This window comes from Lytechinus pictus, chromosome 3 (assembly GCF_037042905.1).
Source record: "Lytechinus pictus isolate F3 Inbred chromosome 3, Lp3.0, whole genome shotgun sequence".
NCBI classification, from domain to species: domain Eukaryota; kingdom Metazoa; phylum Echinodermata; class Echinoidea; order Temnopleuroida; family Toxopneustidae; genus Lytechinus; species Lytechinus pictus.
In genome coordinates this window covers 8,680,541-8,703,620 of record NC_087247.1, presented here as the reverse complement: position 1 = coordinate 8,703,620, position 23,080 = coordinate 8,680,541, and the positions used below count along the sequence as shown (strand labels likewise).

The 23,080-nt window shown below is 37.8% G+C and overlaps 1 protein-coding gene across 1 annotated transcript; it reads right to left on the bottom strand.

Annotated features, from left to right (window-relative positions):
* Nucleotides 1-7,859: 7,859 nt before the first annotated feature.
* On the bottom strand, nt 7,860-22,585 carry LOC129257875 (E3 ubiquitin-protein ligase PDZRN3-B-like). Its single transcript, XM_054896305.2, has 3 exons — nt 21,624-22,585; nt 18,563-18,655; nt 7,860-10,935 (listed from the first exon to the last, which is right to left on the bottom strand). Exons 1-3 carry the CDS (start codon nt 22,326-22,328, stop codon nt 10,816-10,818), a joined length of 918 nt encoding a protein of 305 aa, XP_054752280.1. The 5' UTR covers nt 22,329-22,585; the 3' UTR covers nt 7,860-10,815.
* Nucleotides 22,586-23,080: the final 495 nt, after the last annotated feature.

Genomic DNA, 23,080 nt, shown 5'->3' with positions numbered 1-23,080 from the left:
TGACATAAAACAGCATCCTAAAATTCTTGACATTTCAAACACTGCATCCACCAAGCACAACCAGTACAATATTGTTACCAAGTGCTGGATAGTGACATGCTGTTACACTAACCATGATGGCGAGGGGGAGAATTCCTCGGTTACTTTTCAGAAGCCAAGTAGCTTTAAAAGCATGCACTGAATACCTGGAAGGTAATGATTCATGAAGATATCAAAAGACCAACAAAAGATTTGGTAATGTAATATAATAATTCATAATGCCTATCAAGTCATCAATAACTTTGTAAATTTTGTTTAATCATAAATCCAATTAAATCCAAAGGGCATTGTTGACCAAAGACCCAAGTAATAGCTAATAGTTCCACTTCAAAAGGCACTTCAGTTTTCTGTTCATATATTATTGTTGTAGAAAATTAGAATGCTTTGTTTCTTGTTTGCTTAACAGTAATTGGTCTTATGGTTATATCGGACCCTGGAATATGCTCGATTATAGCCTATAAATTGTCAATCCCCAAAATGCACTTCTGAGTTCCAAATAAAGGTTGGCTGGATGGGTGGGTGGGGGAGGTGAGGTGAGGGTATATATTTACAGTCCCGTCTGCCACCTTCGAAAAGTGCAACCAACTCCTCCAAAACAAGAACGCAAGTTCACTGCTCCTCAAATGTCAAAGAAGCATGGCCCTCCAGTCCATGTAAACACAAATCATAGACAATCAGTGCATTCCATTTGTCTGGTTTCCATTATTTCACACCTTTTAGTAAAACCTCAGTAATCCGCCTTTACTTTGAAAACCGTCAATTTCATTGATTACTGCCACTTTACTTGAGTTTGGCAGACTACATGTACATGCAAGTAACCAGACGTAAGCATTCATGCACAATGCATAATTCTGTCAAATATTAAGATGATATTTGAGAATGGTAATTAAATTATGACTTATCAAAGAGAAGATTCCTTTTTATTCTTTCAGGAATATTGGAACATACAGCATGTGTTAATGCTCTTTTGAAATTCATTTATTACAAATATTTCTACCAGAGTGTAGTCCAATCACTTCATATAAATATTCTTTAACCACAAGTATGCCTCAAATGTGAATGTTGTATATAAATTAAGTTTTCATTCAGAAATGGACTCCTCACATCCCACGATACCAGAAACCGATAACAATTAAACATTTTAGCAACATAATCCCCTCCATTTTACCCCCCAAATCCTATATTTTTCCACCGATCCAAACGCTTAGGTGTGCGATGCAAACAAGGCCAAAGTTATTCACCATTCTATTTTCTTTACCACAAGGGTAACGCCAAGCGTATATTATTGCGATTCCAACACCAGCCCAGCTGATTGTGACAGGCCTAGCCCAAGGGCCAAAAGGATCGCTCCCTCAAACAATTACCCAAAATGTTATTATTTTGTTTGCTTACCGGTTGTTTACCCACAAAGACGGCAGCCGCTATAGAGTGGAACCCCACAAAGTCAAAGGCAATTTTTATGGAGATACCGAAATCTCTCTCTCCCCCGTAAAACATTTAGCAGGTTCATTTATAGTTTTGTGCAGTGTGGTTTATGACCAATTGGCAAGCAGGTGACATTTGTCAAATCTTTATGTAACTGAGGGCATTGCTGTCGTGAGTATCAAAACACCACAAGTTCATGTACTATTGTAATGTAACCTGCACTTTTTTCTTTCATCTTTCACCTCCATCGGGACTATAATTTCAAATTTAAACAAAATAGCAAGGACCTATTTTGCAGGATGATTGACTTGCTTATTGTGTAAATATCAATATCTGAAAATTCAATCAAGAGAAAATCAAATCTGAAAATTCTATACCAAACACTGTATTTCCCTAAAGGTACATGTATCAATGATAAGCCCCACAAAATACTCATTTATTTATCATACTGCTGATAGAAAGTGAAAATTCATCTTAAACCCTCTCTGAATAAAAAAACAGCAAATCTTTCAATAAAACGGACACATGTTTACCACCACTCCATGATCAGATTGGAATTTTTCTTCATTGAATATCTAGTACACCCAACCTTGCTTGTCTCAAAATGCAAACAGGATGCATTAACGTGGAATTAAGTAAAGCCGCAGACCACTAATTTCGATACCAACAATTGGTTATTACAAGATATTCAGGGAATAAATGAGGGTCTTTCTTTGGACCCAAGAACCGATCACGGAACAGTGTTGAAATGAGTGTATCACAATCTTGTCTGGCATTTTGCTCTTCTGAAGTTGTGGAATGAAAAGAGGGTAGTTAAAGGATCATGAGTATAATGCTATCGTACGCAGTCACAGTAAAATATCCCATTTCCATGCATTGTGAGGATGACAATGGGCGAAGGTCAGGGAAGAATCGGGTGTGGGGGAGGAGCGGAGAAAACTATGACAAACCGGAGACAGTGAGCTCGAGTTAAGACTGTAAAAATGTATACCTGCAAAAGGCACATAATGACTTGTCCAATAGTAACATCTGTAAAAGACTGAGGTTTCTACATTGAATATGTCATTTCTGTATTTATTACCAAACAGAACAAAAAGGATATTCCACATTCCTCAAATCGTTTTGGCATTGCAGCTTTTGCAAGTAATGACATGCAGTACACGAAGAGCAGTTTTAGTTTCTTCAACTTTCAAAATGACTCTGTACAAGTACTATATTACATGTATCTGATCCAATTGCACTCATTAGGTGGTTTCAGACTGCCTCGAAGTTCGCCAGTTCCAGGTATTCTCTGATCGGGAAATTTACCCCGATCAGAAAATACCAGGTATTTTGGCGGTGTGAAAGCAAACTACGCGTAATATCCCCGAAAGAAAATACCCGATAAATAGTAGGTACATGGCGAAATTACGAGAACTTTCGCGGGGATTTTTCCAAGGTCGTGGGTATTTTGGCGGTCTGAAAGCAAATTACGGGAACTTTTAGCCCAGCGTGTCGTTGGGTGCGGCGCCGTGCATGGGTTGCTGCTGGGCTAGTGATTTTGAATTTCGCGCCTTGCTGCTTATCAGACCATACTGCGCATGCTCGTAACTTCAGGAACTTATCCCGAAGGGTATGTTTCAGGGCGGTGTGAATGCAGGAATATTTAATGGGTATTTTTCAGCCTAAAAAAAGTTCTCGTAATTTAACGGGGATTCTTGTGATCGAGGCGGTTTGAAACCACCTATTATGTGATGTCTTGAAATATATTGCAGGTTATAAGGTTGTAAGATATATAAATGGAGGCCAGCATACCGGTTATGTCCCAACTGATGTCTGTTGTGATTCACCCTGAAATAGTATACATAATGTACACTGGTGGTTCTGGAGCTGTGCCAGTATTTCTTTTCTCACTATTAATTTGAGAAAAAAGTTAGGAATACAGTGTTTATGGAGTGGATTTCTTGATACAATGTGAATAGACTTTATATTAAGCATAAAATATCCCGCCTCAGGGTTGTAAGGCTACGACTACCGCGCAAACATCTAGAAAAGTACACTGATATGTTGCCTACCACTAGTGCGACACTAATAACATACGATCAAACATGTATATAGTCAGACCAAGTCCTAACTCTTGGGAATTTGAAGGGGTATAGTCCTGTGAGTGCTTGAGAGACAAGAAAGAGTTCTTAAAAGGATTCATTCTATACTAAAAGGTTACAATTTTCAGTAAATCACTGGTCTGCAAATAGTCCATGCTAAGTCCTTACAAGTTACTGTAATAATCACTGGTCCATGCCTGGTAGTAGTATGCACAAAGTCCTGAAATGTTGAACTCCTGAATGGGTCAGGCAAAGTTAATCTACATAAATTTAGTGCTGAACTGAGAAGCAGAGACCACAGAATAAAATACTGAAACTCGAAAGGTATCAGCATGAAACCCGGGCCAAATTAGCCAAATTCATCACATGGTCACAGATAACCTAATGATGAGCATGCGACTCAAAACCTAGCTGAACTCTGTACTTCGCTAAATAGTGTATGTATGTGGAGTTACCATGACAGCTTGCTACATGTACGTTTCTCGCGATTAACTGTACATTACTGAATGCAATTTTATTGCCTGGCGCAGACTAGGCTTGGACCAAAATTGGAATAATTACTGAAAGAATAGCAAATGTTAAGAATGTCCCTTTTCATACTTTGCCTCCACTTGTTTCTCTCTCTCACTCTCGTTTTCTTTGCAATTTCTCCTTATCCAGACATCTCAGATAGATTGAGCCAGTCATGGACCCACTGAGCCCCCCCCCCCCAAAAAAAAGAGAAAGAATCAAAAGAACAGTCCTCTTGTTCCTTCCCAATAGAGATGATTGTTGTCTATTGTCTATTTACAACTGCAGGCTCTGTAGTCTGTTGGTTGTTGATGCCTGGTTGGTGTGGGCTACAAACAAGTTTTCCCCGAGTGGACAATGGGACAGGGTGACCGCACTGTCTTCTGCTTGGTGTTTAAGAAGATTTTAATCAGTGCTTCATCCACATCTCTATGGTTGAGATCACCCAAGCCCCGGAGGGGTGTGGGGATGGGATCAACAATTGGATTTGGAAAGTAGGAGATAAACGAGAGGTAAACCTATAGAACTTGAATACTTCGGAATGGGATGCGTGTCATTCATAAGCTCAGAATCGCAACACTAAAGCAAGAAAATCGTTGATTAGTCAAACTTCACAAGAACACATTTTTAATGGCTGCTAAATTAAGAAACAAACTTTTTAAAAAGAGCTTTAAGACAAAAACCATGAAGCTCTCTAATGGAAATCTTAATTGAATCAAAGCATGTTAGTACCCTTCTGATTCTAAACATTTAAATAACATCAGATTCATAACAGGGATGTTTTTCTCAGGTGTGATACAATCAGCTAATGAGTGGATGCAATGCGATATCATACCATGAAAATGAGGATATTTTGCGGAAGATAAACAAGCTTCAATCACAGCCTGGATGTGACAAATACCTTGCTTCCCTATGAATTCTTTTCTGCGGCTCTCCAAAATAACCAGTGGGACAGAGAAAACATAACGGGTATCTGAACAGGCTCATGTGACAGGTCCGCCTGCTATCATTACAACATTCGATACCATCACAAAATGTCCCCTAGGCTTTCCGTAGAGGTATGGAAAACATGATGGTGGGGGTCGTCATGTTGCAGGTTGACCTTCGTCAGAGTTAATCTCCTCCCTATGAATTTTAATCCGCCCACCTATCACCTATCAGTCTGTAACATTTGAATGTCCCAGACATGTTTGTCAAGGTTTCCTTCTGAAGGGTGTGAACCTCACAGAACTGAGCAAAATTTTGGTCTATTCCAGATCATTCTTTAACATATTTCAAAATCAATGTTTCATAAATAGTCAGTGGGTTGCATAAATCTAATCAAAAATAAGTTTATACTACATGTAGTTCGCAAATATATGCTTTTCCTTGCTCCCCAATGTGTCATAAACTATATATACATGTACATGCAGGTCTGTTAATCACATGGAACTTAGAAAATGTATCTATAGACTTTTTCATGATGTTGCTTCACTATAAACCTATTAAATTCTTGTCCTATAGTTTATCGAGGACATTGTAGGCTGATGTGATAAAATATTAAAATACAATAAATTCAGAATATAACATTCTTGAGAAATGATACAAAAAATTTACAAGTTTACAGAAGATGATCATGGTATACAAGTCCCATGTCCTATGTACATCCTATCATTTGGACGACGAGCCAGGAGAGTTTGAACATGAGACTATCAAAATGTCTTGATTGGACAGACTTCCTTGAGGCATGGTTGAGGCCATGTGTCAGGGTCAAATGCCTGACCAGGACCAAAGGTCAATTGGTCTGGCTTACCAAGTGACCTTAGAAGTGTAGAGATGCCAATCTCTCAGATCATGGACCTACATGCTCAGATCCAGCCTAAAAAATAACTGTTTTTATGCATTGCAGATATACATAAATTTATTTCTTGAACATCCATGTCTTTAAACTGCTGTAGCATTTCTTCAGGTATCCATATGACTGAAATCAAACTTTTTTGGCATACTTCTGACAGCAGTCCAAATGCAGAATGTTATTGCCTGCATAATATGAAGAAAGAGTGTGTTGCATGATATTTTTTAAAGAAAAAAAACTGATTTGTTGTTAAGAGTTCATTGTACTTTTAAGCCCATTCCTATGAAGCCAACATGATCTACATCCAAAATTTATTGACACAAAGATGAAAATTACTTAACATTATGTGATTTCATTCCATTCAGAGCATCGCCCGATGAATGATCTGGTGCTCAGCCACAACTCCACACCAACCCAACACTTGGGCAGACAATATGCAGATAACTCTCATTACAGGATTAAATCAGGCTTGGGAGTGAATCCCTACTGATTCAGGACCAATTTAAAGGGTCAGTGACACAACAAAAGGTGGTTTCAGACCGCCTCGAAGTTCGTCACTTCCAGGTATTTTCTGATCGGGAAATTTACCCCGATCAGAAACTACCAGGTAATATTGGCAATGTGAAAGCAAATTACGCGTAATCTCCCCGAAAGAAAATACCCACTAAATAGTAGGTACTAGTCAAAATTACGAGAACTTTCGCGGGGATTTTTCCAAGGTCGCAGGTAATTTGGCAATGTGAAAGCAATTTACGGTAACTTTTAGCCCAGTGTGTAGTTTGGCGCAGGCGCCTTGGGTGGCTGCTGAGCTAGTGATTTTGAATCTCATGCCTCGCTTGCTTATCAGACCATACTGCGCATGCTCGTAACTTCAGGAACTTATCCCGAAGGATATGTTTCAGGTCGATCTGAATGCAGGAATAGTTAATGGGTATTTTTAGCCTAAAAAGTTCTCGTAATTTAACGGGGATTCTTATGATCTAGGCGGTTTGAAACCACCTACTAGTATCAACCTTCTTCTTCAAGACAAAGCCATAGAAGAGCACCAGAGTATTCAGGAAAATTTCCTGTTTATGTTTTCTTTACTGATTCTTCTTCCCCTGCGTTTTTGTGGCCACATCCTTCTTTCAAGTATCATCAATCTTCTGCCTCGTTAATTTCTCCAGAATTAGGCATATATATGTTTCTGGGTTTCTCCTATATTTAGACCATGTATGTATTGCATATTTCTTGAGGATTAGCATGTTCATATGAGGACCATCTGTGAGTGTGCAGGCCTATGATGAGGGCATTCGTTTATAACATGCTTTGAATGGAATTAGATATTATCACTCTTCAACTTTTGTCACCGAACTACTTCTCAAAATTATCAATATGCTGGAAACAAATCTATCAATATTTTACATCTTTATCGAATCCAAAATGGTGCAAACTCGTTAAACCCAATGACTCATAAGATTTACACAATAAGGCTTGTCCAAAAAAGTATAAATAAATACAGCAACTGTTCTGTTTATAACTGAATTGTTTGCTTGACACTGAAATAAAACTAGTTCACAGGATACAACCACTTACTCAAGCATTGATTAGTGTGGTATCCCCGATAAACCACTTATTCAATATTTTGATGACCAGTTTTAACTTGAAAAGATTCCTCCTAATTGGGTTTTTGACTTGCATTGTGCTTCCTCCATAGAAAGCTGAAAACCACAAATTGAACCAAATAGATTCTGTTTTACAGTTATCCTCAAAACAAATGCAAGTCAGAAGGAATAAAGTTCTGTTCAGAAATAGCAGTAGTACCCTGGATTGAAGCCTCTGGCATGCTTCTTGGAGTCCATGCCACGTTAGCAAGTAAATGAGTACTTCCGAAATAAAAGTTATTTTCATTTGCTAAAGAAAATTTGCAGTATTCTTACAGAAAAATCTGTCGACATCTTCAAAGGTTTTTTTCAGTGTTTTTGTTTAGTAATGACACGAAATGGTGACTTCAAATCAAATTTCTATTTGAATATACCTCTTATGCTCCAAAGTCAAGAGAAATCTGCATCAAAGTAGTCATTTTCTCTCGATCACCCTGCACAGAGCAAGTTCATTTACCTTCAGGTACGCTGTTCATGTAAAGTATCTAACTAATGCCGGGTCTGTACCCACATGAAATTGATGCCTGGAGGCGATTCCTAAACTCATTTCTCGATACCAATCACCCTATACCATCCTCTTTGTGTTGAGTTTACCATGGAAGCATTAGTGACATAGTCGTGGACATTAGGTTAATGCCGGGTTAGACCCAACGGTAAGTAGGACGCACTCTTCCAGTAAGCTGGCCTACCATCATCCCCGGTTCATCTCGTTTCGTCAAAATCAATGATTTACGACATCTTGGATGAGAACGGAGAGCATGCTGCCATTACAAAGCCCGTCCTAAAAGATGTCGGGAAGACTTGCGAGGGCCGTTTTGGAAAACAAGCAATGTACTTATGAAATTGATGGTAAATTGGGAAACCTGAGCGGCCATGTGACTCATTCATTACACACCACCATCACAATTTAGTTTCCTGCTATTTTCCTATACCAAAGCGTATCTCTCCCAAAAGGAGGGATATGAAAAGATATGACAGGGTTACATCCAGCATGGAAATGTAAATATGAATGGTAATTTCATAACCATGCATACAGAAAAGGTTCAGAACTTCAGTAGTTTTCATGATATTCACACAAAGTGGTACTGTGGGGGTCACTATAGGCCTAAATGCATGTACTTGAAAATGTGGGCCCCTAATTGAAATAATCTTAAAACTTTATTCCTCGTCTTTTTCATCGGTCAGTAAGGCATGGAATCATGGAATCTTCTAGTGCAAGTTTTTAACATTACATAAACTGGAATACGACAGTAATTCAATAAAAATGCTCACATGAATGTTTCTTTTTTAGATCATATTTACAATTAGATGGTTTAAACTTTAAAAGGTCGATTGTAAAAAATTGATGCTTTAAACATCCATTGCCATTTGTTCCTTGGAATTGATTTGAAAGCATCAAAATGGCAAGCAAATTTTGAATAGCATCAATATTGCACAGAGTACCTTGGCTGAATGAGGGATAATACAAACACGAATATGCTAGGGGTATTGTTGAAAGCCGAAAACAAATCAATCACTCTCTTGAAAGGTCTAGATATGGGATCAATTGAACAATTTTACTTTAAATGCCAGCTTAGTGTTTGCATGCTGTTACCTTAGCAAAATCACTTCACACGTGAATGGTCCAGAGTTGCAGTACAATAACGAATATAATTTTCATATTTTTGTACTTGATTTCACAGTATATCATGAAATGCAGCTTTTCAATTTCAATAACTTTATAATTTGACTGTTGGACTTATACCATTTTGGGGTAAACATTCAAGTGCTTTCAGTTTCAGACAAAATGCAATAGATCTGTAAGTCGGTTTATGAATATACTTTCCGACCAGATTTCGTTGCCTGGCTTACAGATTTTTCTTATCATGCGCACGTTAAGAAATATTCCAGCACCTGTCTTTATGGATGGGACTGCATGGAAGTCTGATTGGGTTTGATAATGAATGAGGCATGGAGAACGATTGTGATCAATCACACAATCTGTTCGTCTGCATGCTTTCCATCTAAATGTAATCCTCATCCAAGAACCCAAGCATAAGGGGGCAAAGCATAATTTACAAATTGCTTCCTCGGTGCTAGTGTGCCAGAACCCTGCATCCCTGCCGCGTAAACATATCACCAGCCATGTGTACTCAATCAATCTCGATGGCATACTACTATCTATCCGCGAGTTTGTGTCCCAACATCTACCATCTCCCTAAAAATAGGACTGATCTCACTTTCACCATATCAGGTAACATTCAAACAACAACACGCATGTTCTTGTCAGCATCCATGTTGAAGGCCGGCTCATCCCCACTGGGGGTGCCGGAGATGGTAGGTAACGTTTGGGTTGATTCCAAACAAGTCGGCAATGGAAACGCGCTTTTTGAAAAGATGGTATCGCTATTAAACCCAAGACTTGTGGACTCAATTTACCCAGCAGGCCTATCACCACCTTGACATAACTAAGTGTGTCACTGCGCACAATCGAAACAGATGTAAAGCGTAAGTGCAGGGGAGGTTCCCCAAGCGAGCAACAACGAGTAACGTGCATCTGCAGAACTAATCCCACGACTGTGGACGGGGAATTCTTCACCAACAAACACGTCACCCACGGAAACCATAATTGACGAGTTGTCTGTCACATTTTATTTGGGACCCGGCTCGCATCCTCATATTCACTGCCCAGTCTTTGTACTTGACACACATACAATGAAAGGGACAAATTCAATTTACACCATTTCAGCGAAAATTTGGTGGTAAATTTGAGAATCCAGACGGATTTCCCATGGGGGTTGGTCACTGATAGATGGGTTGAATTTGGATCCATTTTAGGACTGTCCATATTTGACGCATCATCCGCAGACAAGATTCTTGTATCACCTGATGTACACATTTACTCAAGCACTGAACTGCTTACTGGTGTAAGCCTCAAAGCTGTGTAAAATGTAATCTCAAAATATCGGTCATATCTGTATTAAATATTCAAACCGAAGCGTGTTCATCTGTACCTAAAATATCTAATTATTACTTATATTCAATATTTTTCTCAAGTGTGGGCACATGAGTTTTTTCAAGATATTTTATACTATAAGTATCATTTTTCTTATAATTCATACAACAATGTAAAAAAAAATATATATATGTTTTATAGTTGCAGTGAATATAGTACAGGTATGCTCTTCTTAGTGTTTCCCAACCAACTTGAATTTCTTCTTCTCAAAAATTTAGGGGTAGAGAATTAGCGCTGCAGCTGCAAACCCGCTTGACGGTGAGTCCAGAAAGAGACTTATTTTTGTTAATTTATAAACAGACTTACCTCGATGATCCTATCATGTACCTGAAGCTGTGATCTGTCTGCCGGTCCTTTCTCGTTCACTCTGGATACGATTATTCCTTCTGAGATACCGCCATCACCCTGTATAGAAGTACATAGGAAAAGACACTGAGCATCACATTTTCACTCTTGGTAATAAATAAATGTTTATGTTTTACAGTACTACATAAAGTACTAAGACAGGTTGAGATGCAAACTGACCTACAGTGTAATAAAATATTTAATGTAGGTGAGGGCCTCCTTCAATACCAAGACAAGCAATCAAAATTTATATGAATATATCTGTAGTAGAATTCTGGTTTCTGTTTATGACAATCACTACAACAACCATGTCCTTGAACTCAAGACTTGATGGTTGTGAAAATGAAGTATGGCCCTCTCCGAATAGCTTGAAATTGTTTTCAAATTTGTTAATTGTAAGAATTTTTAATTTCAACTAGCTTGTGATCTACATGTATGCCTGGTGATATCATTATCATTTATTTCCAAAAAGTAAACACCATGTGACTTAATGAGAATGCTCATATTGTCGTTTTTTTAGTGGGACGAAACTGAAAAGAGGAAAAACAAATTAAAGGTGACTGGTGAAAAGGTGAGAGGTACAGACAAACAAATGTATACATTGATAAATGTATTATTGATTCTAACAACAAGCAGGTGATGAGTTTTACAGCCAGACACGCGGATCCTGACCCTCCTCCCCTGTCCACATTTGTATGGCCTACATTCTTTTTTTTCCGTAGGCAAATGTGTAATATGCCTTACATGTACAGTCAGGTATTTCCTTCAATCTAGACAGGCAGGAATACATTTCCAATATAAATATTTACATCCTAGAATGCTAGTTACACATACTATCTTAAATAGAACAACCATCCAGGCTAAATTCAATATTATTTCAAAATACAGTCATTGCGGAGAAAACAACTGGGGGACATATGAATACATGTAGGCCCTTAAACTCTGGAATAACAAGAGAAAGGGAGGCATCTAGGAAAACTTGAATTCCCTCCGCCATCATCTGCACTAGGAATTCAAACTCCTGTTTCTGCTGTCTTTGAAATAGTCATCCCTCATTCGTACTTGTCAAGAGCAAAGATGACATTTCCTGAAGGCTATCTGAAAGACGTGACAGGTTCTTGGTTTTATAAAAAGATGCTGAACCGCATCACTGGTAGTAGAGGACAGACAAGGGAGAGGAGGAGGAGGAGGAAGGCCTGCATCATCTCTTCCAAAGATGCCAGCCCATCTCCATCTGCATATCTATCAACTTTGGACATTCCTGAGCGAGATAGAATGCGATGTTTAGACAAGACCCAGTCATAGGGACATGCTTTTGGCTCATCCCTAAGACATAGGATTCACTGGGTAAAGCTTGCTGCATTAACTGCATTACTTTCTATAGAACTTCATTCTTGCCGCTCTTCTTGTCGTCTGGGCTAAACCAAAGTTTGAAAGCATATGAAGAAATGGGAATGAAAATAGGCTTACAGATAGGTGGGAGACATCCAAGAGAGAATTTAACAAAAATATGTGTTATCAAAAGTGGAAATTACCAATTGAAGACAAAAAAGTAAGGTAAAATACATTTTTTGGTTTAAAATAAAATGATATAGAAAAAGAATGCATATATCCCTGAATTTAAAGTGACCAGTATACTTACGAAAGATTAAAATTTATCATTTTTTTTATAGACCATCGTTCATTTCATCACATCTTATTTAATTGCCAATTAGGCCTTCATGTATACAGTCGTGCTCAATAGTTAGAAAACCCCACCATGAAATGAATTTGTTCATGATGAGTCTTGAATGTAGACAACAACACAACAATGTTCGGTGAGTCCTGAGAACAAACTGTATTGAATGTAATATTATTATAACATGAATTCACAATTACATATCCAAAAGGTGGAACATCTTGAACACTTTGAATATGTTCAATTTCTGGTGGGGTTCACTAACTTTTGAGCACCACTGTATTATCAGCCATTTTATGGCCATGTAATTAACTGATATAAAGAAACAAAATAACAGTTGTAACTGAAAATTAATTTGGTGCTTTTATCCACTCGATCACAAAAAATACCTTGTATAATTTATACAGTGCATGTATCTGATACCAAAACTAATGATACATTTAGGCTTTAATAAGGTGAGTAAACAAACAGGAGAATTATCAAGTATTTTGAGGCCTACATTTTTTTGCAATTTACAGGTATTTTTGTTATCAAATGATTATAAAAGCACCACCAGAATGGTTGAGTCTGAATTCTATACATTCCCAATTTAAAAAACATACTTTAATTTATTTATTTATTCATTTATTTTCTGTATAAACAATAAAAAGTATCCCTGAGATGAAACTACAAAATCCTTTGTTTTATTGCACTCTAAAAAAGTATGTTCGTCATGCCAAGAATTCTTGATCTTCGACGAAGAATGTGTAACACTCTTCCTCTAAAAATCCAATTTATACATTTGATCCTTTCTTGGGGATTTGAAGCAACTTTTGTTCTCGAACTCTGACCCCCGAAGATTGCAGTTCTAATTTAAGCTCCCACCGCAAGTACTTTTCCCCCTGATGTATTTGCCCCCAGAAAAAAAGGGAATATTTTCATTTTGTTTTGAACCTACATCTTATCTAAGATGTAGATTTTACCTCCTACATGTAGCCTATTAACCTTTCTATTACACATTTTAGCTGTTTTAGCAATTTTATTGACACACGTATCACATTTAATAACATTTTAGGAAAGAATTCTTCAAGGTATAGGTGAATTACTGAAATCCAGAAAATGGTTTAAGAATACCTCCATTATTTTTCAGCGAAGTCTTAGGTTCTGAGCAGGGACATGATGAAATTGACAAATATATTTGACTTTTGAAGCTACATAGCAAATTGAATAAGACTGATTTGGGACAAAATAAATAACTTTTCATTCTCAGAGGTGATCGAATACCCCACAAAAGCAGGGGGAACAATCAGAGAATTTAAAGGAACTTGAAATCTGTTCTTGGCAATTTTATAGAGATAGGTTGCATATACAATACATGGAAAGACAAATAAGCCCACCCCCAAAAAAAATTATAATAATGAAATAAAATGAAAATAAATAAATAAATAAAATTGACAATCTCAAATGTTGTATATTGATGCCTACATCAATCAATGTATAAACTACACTCTCATTTATGGATGAACTGTGAAATGAAGAGGGGCAGGTAACCTGTATGCATCCCTTTTTTCAGACAGAATCAGTTGTATGCCCCCTCTTTTTCAACATTTGCCCCCCCCCCCTTCTCCCCTCCCATGCTCCTATTATTTTCAAATTCTGAATCCACCACTGGCTTTGTCTGAAAACATACAATGTAGACAAACACATCTAGTCCTTTACATACATGTATTCTGCAGCCAGTAACAGTTAAGCAATGTATGTTTTACACTGATAGATAACAATCAATGTAAGCTTACATAAGAATAAGGTGTGCAAACATTATCTACACCATAAGCATACTAAGGCAGTTACATCATGCATAACACAGTATCATATAGACCTACATGCAGGCCTATATTACCAATAGTCCAATACCACATCATTAAATCAAATGCAGGCCTCATAATGGTCGCTACATTTTTTTTTTTTTGCAATTTTGAATGAACCAATTCAGTTCAAAACCACTCCAACTTAAGCCACCATTCAAGATCGTAAGGAAAAGAGTGAACATTTATCATAATTTGTACTTCCCTCTTATTTATCAAACATATGGATACTTGTTTTGTTTTGTTTTCCCCTTGATTTGATGTGAAATTTTATTTTCCAAGTTTACTTCACAGTTCATCCTGACCCCTTTTTTATCATGGAAGTATGAATTAAATAAAGTTACAAAAGAATTCACCATATTCTCAAGACACCACATTATCTGCTCAGCAAACCATCCTTATCTCTTCCATAAGGGATGACTACACTGTAACCTACATTTATAGTGACCCTTTGTAGCTTGTATACTTTGTAATTCTACTGAATTAGAGAAAATACAGGCCTACATGTACTATTATCTTATCTGTACAAGCCCACCATATAGGCCTACATGTATGCTTTGGTATGGTACACATACTGTACAGTCTTGCTCAGAAAAGAAGACATTAGCCTATACATAAGTTATACAAAACATGAATGAAACATAGGATGCAATACAAACTTATGCACATGGGTCTACACAATACAATAGACCTCAATAGAAGAAGCAGAAATATATGTAGTATAATTTTATAAAGTTGTATGAGTCTTGTCTCTACTTGTGATTATTAGAAAACAAACATTAATAAATTTCAGATTCCTTTGTAGAGCAGAATAAAGGAACACAAACCCCATAATCTAGATCCCAATTTAGTACAGGCACATGAACCCCCCCCCCCCTCCTTTTCATAAGGAAGACTTGATCCACCTGAACATAAAGTCTTGATGAAACATATTTAATCCCTTGTAACATTTTACCCCCATTCAAACAGAGTATGTGTGTTTGGGCTTAGCCCCATATCTACATGGCCATATTTGGATACCAGTGTACATAAATAGGGAGGTTGGTGCTGGTATGACTGTGTACAATTCTCTCCTTTGCTCATAACATCTCGGGGCCACAGGTCTTACCCCTAATAGCATTTTGTAAAGGTGTATTTCAGGACACCAATGGTAATTTGGGAATCCATTCTTGTATAGTCGTAAACTAAGAGTATATATGAGGACTATAATCATAAATAATGCTAAACTTTTGGCATGTTCAGGCAAAAAAAACAGCCACACTAAAACTTGAATTTTAGAAGAATAACAAAAGTCACTTGACATTTTAAAACAAAATATTATTATCAACACACACAAAAATTTTCCACCATTATCTACTGGAAGTATAGCTGTTTTCTTACAGAAAAAAAGTGACATAAAATATGAATATCAATCGAAATTGCTGAGTTTTCAATACACATTTTAACAAATTTTTTTATACAAATAAATGAAGAATCTAGACCATCATCAGGAACGAAAATGAGACAAAAATTGGAGGGAAGGAATGAAGGAAGATGCCCTAAAGAAACAGAGAAGCAGCTGTCACCACGGGCCTGTTGATTTGCATATTTCTCCATATAGTCAAACTTGTATTGTTTACACTCACCATTTCTAGGATTTTTCTTATGAATGAATTACTAACGAGAATGGAAACCATTGTAACAAGCGGGCCAGTTTCCTCTTTCATAGATCTCTTTCATCCCAGGCCATCTTTCCTGTCGATTTCCTCGGTGATAGAGATACCCGCGTCCCTTTACGATGACAATTTCGACAGGAGCTTGGGGCAATGTTTCCGATACCTAGCTGGGCAAGCAGCGCAGGAGATAGAAGAAGTATTGATGCGCTGGATTTGTGTATCGGCTTCGGTGTGAAATTCATCAGTAATTGGATATGATACAAGACGATGTAGCAACATCTAATACATTTATAGATACTATGATTGTCATGGGATATTCAATTTTCTATTTATGTGACTTTGGTTCAGAGCCAGTGATGAAGAACGTACTGGATTAATGTGTCATTTTTTTCAATCATTGCCGAGAGGGAAAATACTGTATAAAATATCAAGAGAAAACAAAACTTTCCTGGGTTCAACTGTGATTAAATAGATGATTATTGTCAATAAGGAAACATGTCGGCCTACAACGTGGATAGATTTACCCAAAGTGTCCTTCTGAGATACAAGAAGAAATGGCAAAAGAAAAGAATACAACTGAAACAAGACGTAAAACTTATGTTTTTATTCACCTATTAGGGCAATATTATTCAGCTTGTATTACTGAATTTTGATACAAATTATTTAAGGCACTTCCTAGATCTTATACATTCACCCCTTAAAAGGCCTTATCTACATTGATCCCTGCTTCTTTATTAAATAGTTTGTTAAACTTAAAGATGAAAAGGATAATAATCATGATACATGTATATCGAATCGAATGCTATGCCATGATCTTCCTGTATGGTCATTTACGTCTAAGTGAGTGCATTGTGAATTGCTCTGTATCTCTTGGTCTCTGTGAAATACAAAATAAGTTTAGGAGGGCACTCAGGGCTGTGCAGGCCTATATATCCTAAAATGTCGCTTCTCCTGGTTTGATAAATGATGAGATATTATATAGCGTGCTTCCCGTTCAGCTCAAACAGGCCTTTTGAAACAGTAATGGGTGAAACCTTTCACGGTCTCCATTTCTTCAATTGGCTTCTGGGGATGAGGCATCCATTTATCAAATCATCATTGCCGATGCTCAAGCGTTATTGTTGGGGTTTTCACCAGAAGCGTTTTGTTCCCCTTATGTGGATGTCCTCGTGAGCATCAGATTTTTTAAGTAGGGCATTCAGAGTCTATCAGAGACTTGGCAGAAAACATTAGGGTGGATTGTCTGGTGACTGGTATTCACTTGTGTAAGGCATGGCAGTTTGAAAAGTGGTCACTTTTGTTCAATAATGCAACATTTTGGAACATGATAACAAACTACCAATCATCACACTTTATTATGGGCCTACATGTACTGTAAGACATGGAATTATAAAATACCAAGTCTCAAGCAAACATGTTTTTAAAGACTCTTTAACTACAGTCCTAGGGCGAAACCTTGAGAGTTGGTCTATTTGATGAACCAATTTTATTTGATTGCTTAGTTATCATACCCCGACCCGAAAGCAAACAAAGATGGGAAATAGATGACACAAACATGGCACTCTCTCAAAACAGAACTGGAAAAAGGTTTGCTCAACCCTGAAAGAAACAGTTAGCCTCTTCAGGGTCCCTTTTCATTCCGTTACCCCTGCGCTCTATTCGCTCATCTGGGGATGTCTGCAGAGCCTTTGTTCTTGTCCCTCCCCGCCACTCCATCTGGCACCAGGGATAATTTTCGATAATTCACCCCTCTCTTCAATACTCCAAAGAAAACTTTACAGTTGGAATGCAGGTAACAATATCATGAATTACTGCAGTCTTTTCTCCCTCCACCCTCAAGCCCTTGTCAATGACAGCACATTGTCTTCCATCGTTGTTTGGGTCCTTTGGAATCCCAAAGCACTAAATTCCCTTTGGATCCATTCTGAGTCAGCTCCAAAAAAAAGGGGCCATGATCCGTCTGTGGTCAGCTATATGCTGATTTGTTGAGAGCGTTTAAGTCCTTTAATACCTGCTCCTGATCAATACCTGCCTTGTCCCAATTTGCTTCAAACCCTTCCCACCATAAAGAGATCGTCAATAACACGGGCTTCGTGACATCAATCAACCAATGTGCAAAGAAGAATGGCTTTATGTGGTGACCCATACCAGACAGACACAAATTAAACAGATACATCTTGAAACATTAGGACCTACAGTCACATTTACAATGATCCAATCTTTTACAATGTAATTGTTGCCAACTAACAGTCTATATGTATGTCTTCATATCATCAGGGTACACCATTGCAAAACTTTTGTTGTCGGTTGTTGAGAAGTAAACAGCAAACCTTTAATGAAGTCAATTTGAGCTGAACAAAAGAAAAACATAAAGGCCAATACTTACAGTTTGTATTCTGAAAAACCACACTTTCTGTCCCTTAATATTACCTCACTTTGAACAAAAACTCTGTTTACCAATCATATTTAAAGAAAACGAGGATTGAGAGGAGCATCGTGTGTCTACCAACCTGACTGATCCCACTGCCACCGATGATGTTGAATCCTAAGCTTCCATCTTGACGACCAAGTCGCAGGGAGAGTATGGTTGTATTTTCCCATGGCTGTTAAGAAGAGAAAAACAAATTAATTCAACTAGCTAGGAATGATTGGTCCAATGTCTTTATGAATGTCTTTATAAAGTACAAAAATTAACAAATATTGCTTGCAATGGAGCCAACAGTCCTCGCCTTATTGAGAATGACGTTGTATACATGTACATGTAGCATTGATCAGAACTCTATAATGCACTGAAGGTTGCAGACCCCTAATTGTTGTGTTGAGATAAATCTACATGTACTTAGATCCCCTCTCAAAAAATTAATTAAATAAACAAACAAATAAATAAATAAACAAATAAATACATAAAAATAAATCATTAGGTCTACTGTATAATGAACAACTTAAAACAGTTCTACTCTGAAACATGTACATGTAGTTCCATGTGTGAGCTACATGTATTTTTAAATGGTGGTTGATTTTGATAGACAAATGTTGATTTACAGTATGTGGTACGGTAATGAAGTAAAATCAATGGTCCACTTTACTAGTTTAGCACAATCCATTGAATTTTGATTTTTTTTTTCTTGTTTTGAAAAATTTCTGTTTACATCAAACACAACATATTGATGTTCATGTTATTTACACATTCAGCATGGTACGCAAAACTCCATTGCAACTTAAATCATGTCTTTTCAATCTTAAACCAGAAAAAAAATCTTATTAAACTTAAATACAGTATACATCAATTCCTGACTAATTCTCTGTACATGTACAATGATACCATCTGGTAAAAATTTTCCAATCAAAGGCTTGTGTAAGTGTAAACAAGTTAAATTCAACAAATCTCGAAAGATATAAATTACATCACTATGAAACTGAATAGACCTATTTAGCTGCATAATCAATGTAATGAATGTACAAGATGATTAGGTAATGATTTTTTCCCCCAAAGAGGTGAATGACTTTAACATGAATGTATTTCATTAGAAACCTGTAAATGTCTTATTGGTTGATACACCAAGAAGAAAGTAACTGAGGACAGTATAGGTGATTGACACCAGAGACTGTATACCTATTGTAAACGATAATCCCTTGGCCAACACAAGATTGACTTTTTTTTCTTGAATATCCAATGCACTATTATGACCTTGTTCATATGCTTAGTGCTAATGAACAGGAGTTTACTCCTTCCATCTTAGAACACAACAAGGGGTGATCCTCTCCCCAACACCATACATGCAGATGTGCTCCTTGCTTGCTTGCATTCATTCATTCATTAAATGGTGATTAAAGAAAATGCTCCAATGAAGCGAAGAGTAAACATCCCTTGCTCCGATACTCTCAGCTGGTTCGGAACGGAAAATCAATTCGTAAGTAACCAGTGGTAATCAATGATTGTAGGGTTGGGAGATAACTTTTGTTTAAACACTTAGAATAATAATAGCCATGAGGTCAACTATAAGAGGGCATTGATTCAATAGAGTATTGCTTCATCATATTGAAAAACTTTAAATGGCCTTCTAGAATCTGAATTACAAAACAAGTGGTATTAATACACCTTACAAGTACTATTGGTTGATCTTTTGTGGGATCGGTAGATCTGAAAAGAACTTTTTAAAATGTTTATTATCAATAAGTATAGACATTTCAGCAAGAGTTCACGTGCCATCGGAAGTCACAAATGCCACAAAGTACTACAATGCATCTTTCTCTGTTCTTATTCTGTCTTCACAAACCAGAAGAAGAAACGCACTCTCCTTTTATTGTAAAATAGAGATCTTCACTATGACACCAATGTTTCACAAACAATTGCAAAGTTCATTCCAGTTTAGCTTTTTGGAGCTGCAAGAGGAATTATCTCATCAAGTATTTAGACAAAAGAGAGGGTGGAAGTTAGATGCTGAAAGGGGGTAATATAAGAAAAGTTTAAAACTTACCAGTAAGTCCTTCTGGTTCTAACTTTTACAAACATGGTTACACATTTGTTATTGAATTTCACAATAATGACAATGGGGCTTCTAGTACCTCAATGGCATCCATGAACAATAGGAAAGATTTTAAGAGACAATATGTTAAGGTATAGTGCTTTCCAATTAAGATAACTACTTAGATGGTGCTCTCTTCGTTTTCTTTCATCCTTGCTCAAAAACAAAATGATCAGTTTCTTAATGGAAGAGGAAATGGATTTTGACAAGCAGAATACAAGACAAACTCTCACTATGCCAACATATACATGTACATTCGACATTTTCATCTAGCACGGATCTTTCACCTCCCGTTAGTGTTCCCAACATCACTTCTGGTGATAAAGGTAATTTAGCATTTCAGGTGCGTGTCATAAATCCGTGATACAACTCATAGCTAAGCAATTCCACCTCATTTTGACTTTAAAAGGCATAGGCTGGAGGAAATAGAAGGGCAAGTGCGACATCCAGCAGAGCCAATCGTGACAGAAATTTTGAGGTAATGTGAACAGCGGGAAACAAGTGAAATTGGTATAAGACCTTTCCAGGGGGCTTAGGGATGAGGTCCAATTTACCAAAAAAAAAGAGGTATGAACATTCACTTCCAAGACATTCAGCTCAATTCTATGTACCACTGCTGTATAAACTGCCAATGGTGTACTTAGTTTAACGGTACCTCCTGTATCATGCAAAGTTTTAGATTCAAATTTCTTAATTATGCAGATACATGTAATTAAACCATGGCATTACTTTCACATTCTGGCTCATTGCATTGTTTGCCCTTTCAGATACTTATATTTTAAAAAATGTATCAGACAGAATAAGAAAAGAGGTATTAAATTATAGTTTCTCTACCTAAGAGTTCTCAACACCAAGTGTAGTCAAGAAACTTCTAGGGCATGAAATAGGCCCAAAAGGAACAACAACAATATAATATAGTGAAAATAAACAGAATCTTTTGATTAACTGATAGTACGCTATAGAATATCAGTAGGTCTGCTTATGATTTCATATTAAGCCAAGATGAAAAGAGGGCATGCAGGGAGATACAGAGACATCCTCTCACCTTTTCAAACGAGGCAACAGCTGACATATATTCCATCTCAGCTTTACTTTCATTCAGCTTCTTTTGGTACCGCAATGCCTGCATCTGAATTTCATTCTGGAGGCAGGCAATCTGGGCCAAAAGAGCCTTCTCTCTCTTTCCGTATCTGAGAGAATTCTTCTTCAGGTTATGTTCCTGGTTTTTCATCTTGGTCTGCATGGCAGCCGAGTGGTTCTGCATGGCTTTGAGGCAGTCGTGCTCCGATCGGGTGTTGAACTGAAGCACCAGACCGCATCCCTGCTCACAACGGCCGACTGGTCTAAACTCACAGGTCTGGGTTTCATGTTGAGCTTGATCCTTGATGTTAATCACCTCCTGGCATCCTTTATTGGAGCACTTGACGGGGGCGAAGTCGCAATCCTCCATGTGTTGGGCCAGCATCTGAATCTTGACTTCTTCGGGGCAGCCTCGGCGGAAGTTATCACATCGGATCTCGAGCTTGAGGATGAGGTTCCGCAATGGGAGGACACTGTTGAGTTCCTTGGTGGAAAACTTTTCGCACTTAAGAGGGCAGCTACCGTTCTGAACGACCCACGGCAGTACGCAGTTGGAGCAGAAGACGTGGCCGCACGGCGTAGCGAGGGGGCTCTCCAGTACACCGAGACAGATGCTGCATTTAAAATCCTCGTCCACCGGGCCAGAAAACCGATCTATATCAAACCCCATGATCAGTTGCGCCTGGAAAACAATTCCAGCCAATCTTTGGCTTCACGAAAGAGCTCTGTCTCCTTGCACAGGGCCTCGTTGAAATAATATACTACACGTAATTTCCGTATAATCAATCCAAGATATAGCGAGGACACGACGAAGAAAACAAGCAAAGTACCGGAGCGCGCTGGCGATACCACTCAAGCACGACACCGTATGAGTTATGCTTCGAGCTCGGTTATTGAAGCAAACATAATGCTTGCAGTATAGTAAATGAATGGGCTTCTGGCTCGCCTTTCTATTGGATGACCCAACTCGGTGAACAATGAGCGATTCTAGACGGTGATTGGTCGAAGGGAAGTCGTGCTGCCAAACTTTAGCGGCTTCTTTGATGTGGATCCCGTTTTGACCTGGGCTCGCTCCAATCTCTAATTACATGCAAAGAACGGGACACCAAAACATCGCCCTCCTTGCTCTTCGCCGACGAAAGAGCAAAGAGGTGTAAAATTTGCCTCTTGTAAACAATCACTGGTGAATTACACACGACTGTGTAAAACTTGTGCATCCTTTGTGTCTGTGTTGTAGTCGTAAAAGGAGGCGGTCAGGTGATATATCGGTGATAATATATGACAGTTCATATCGAATTTGTTCAGGTGATCAACCTTCCAATGTCAGGGAAAGGTCAGAGACGAATGGATTGTTTTTGTATGAGAGTTGATAAAATCATAGGGAAAATCTTATTTTCCCCCTTTTTCTTATTTCTTTTTTTA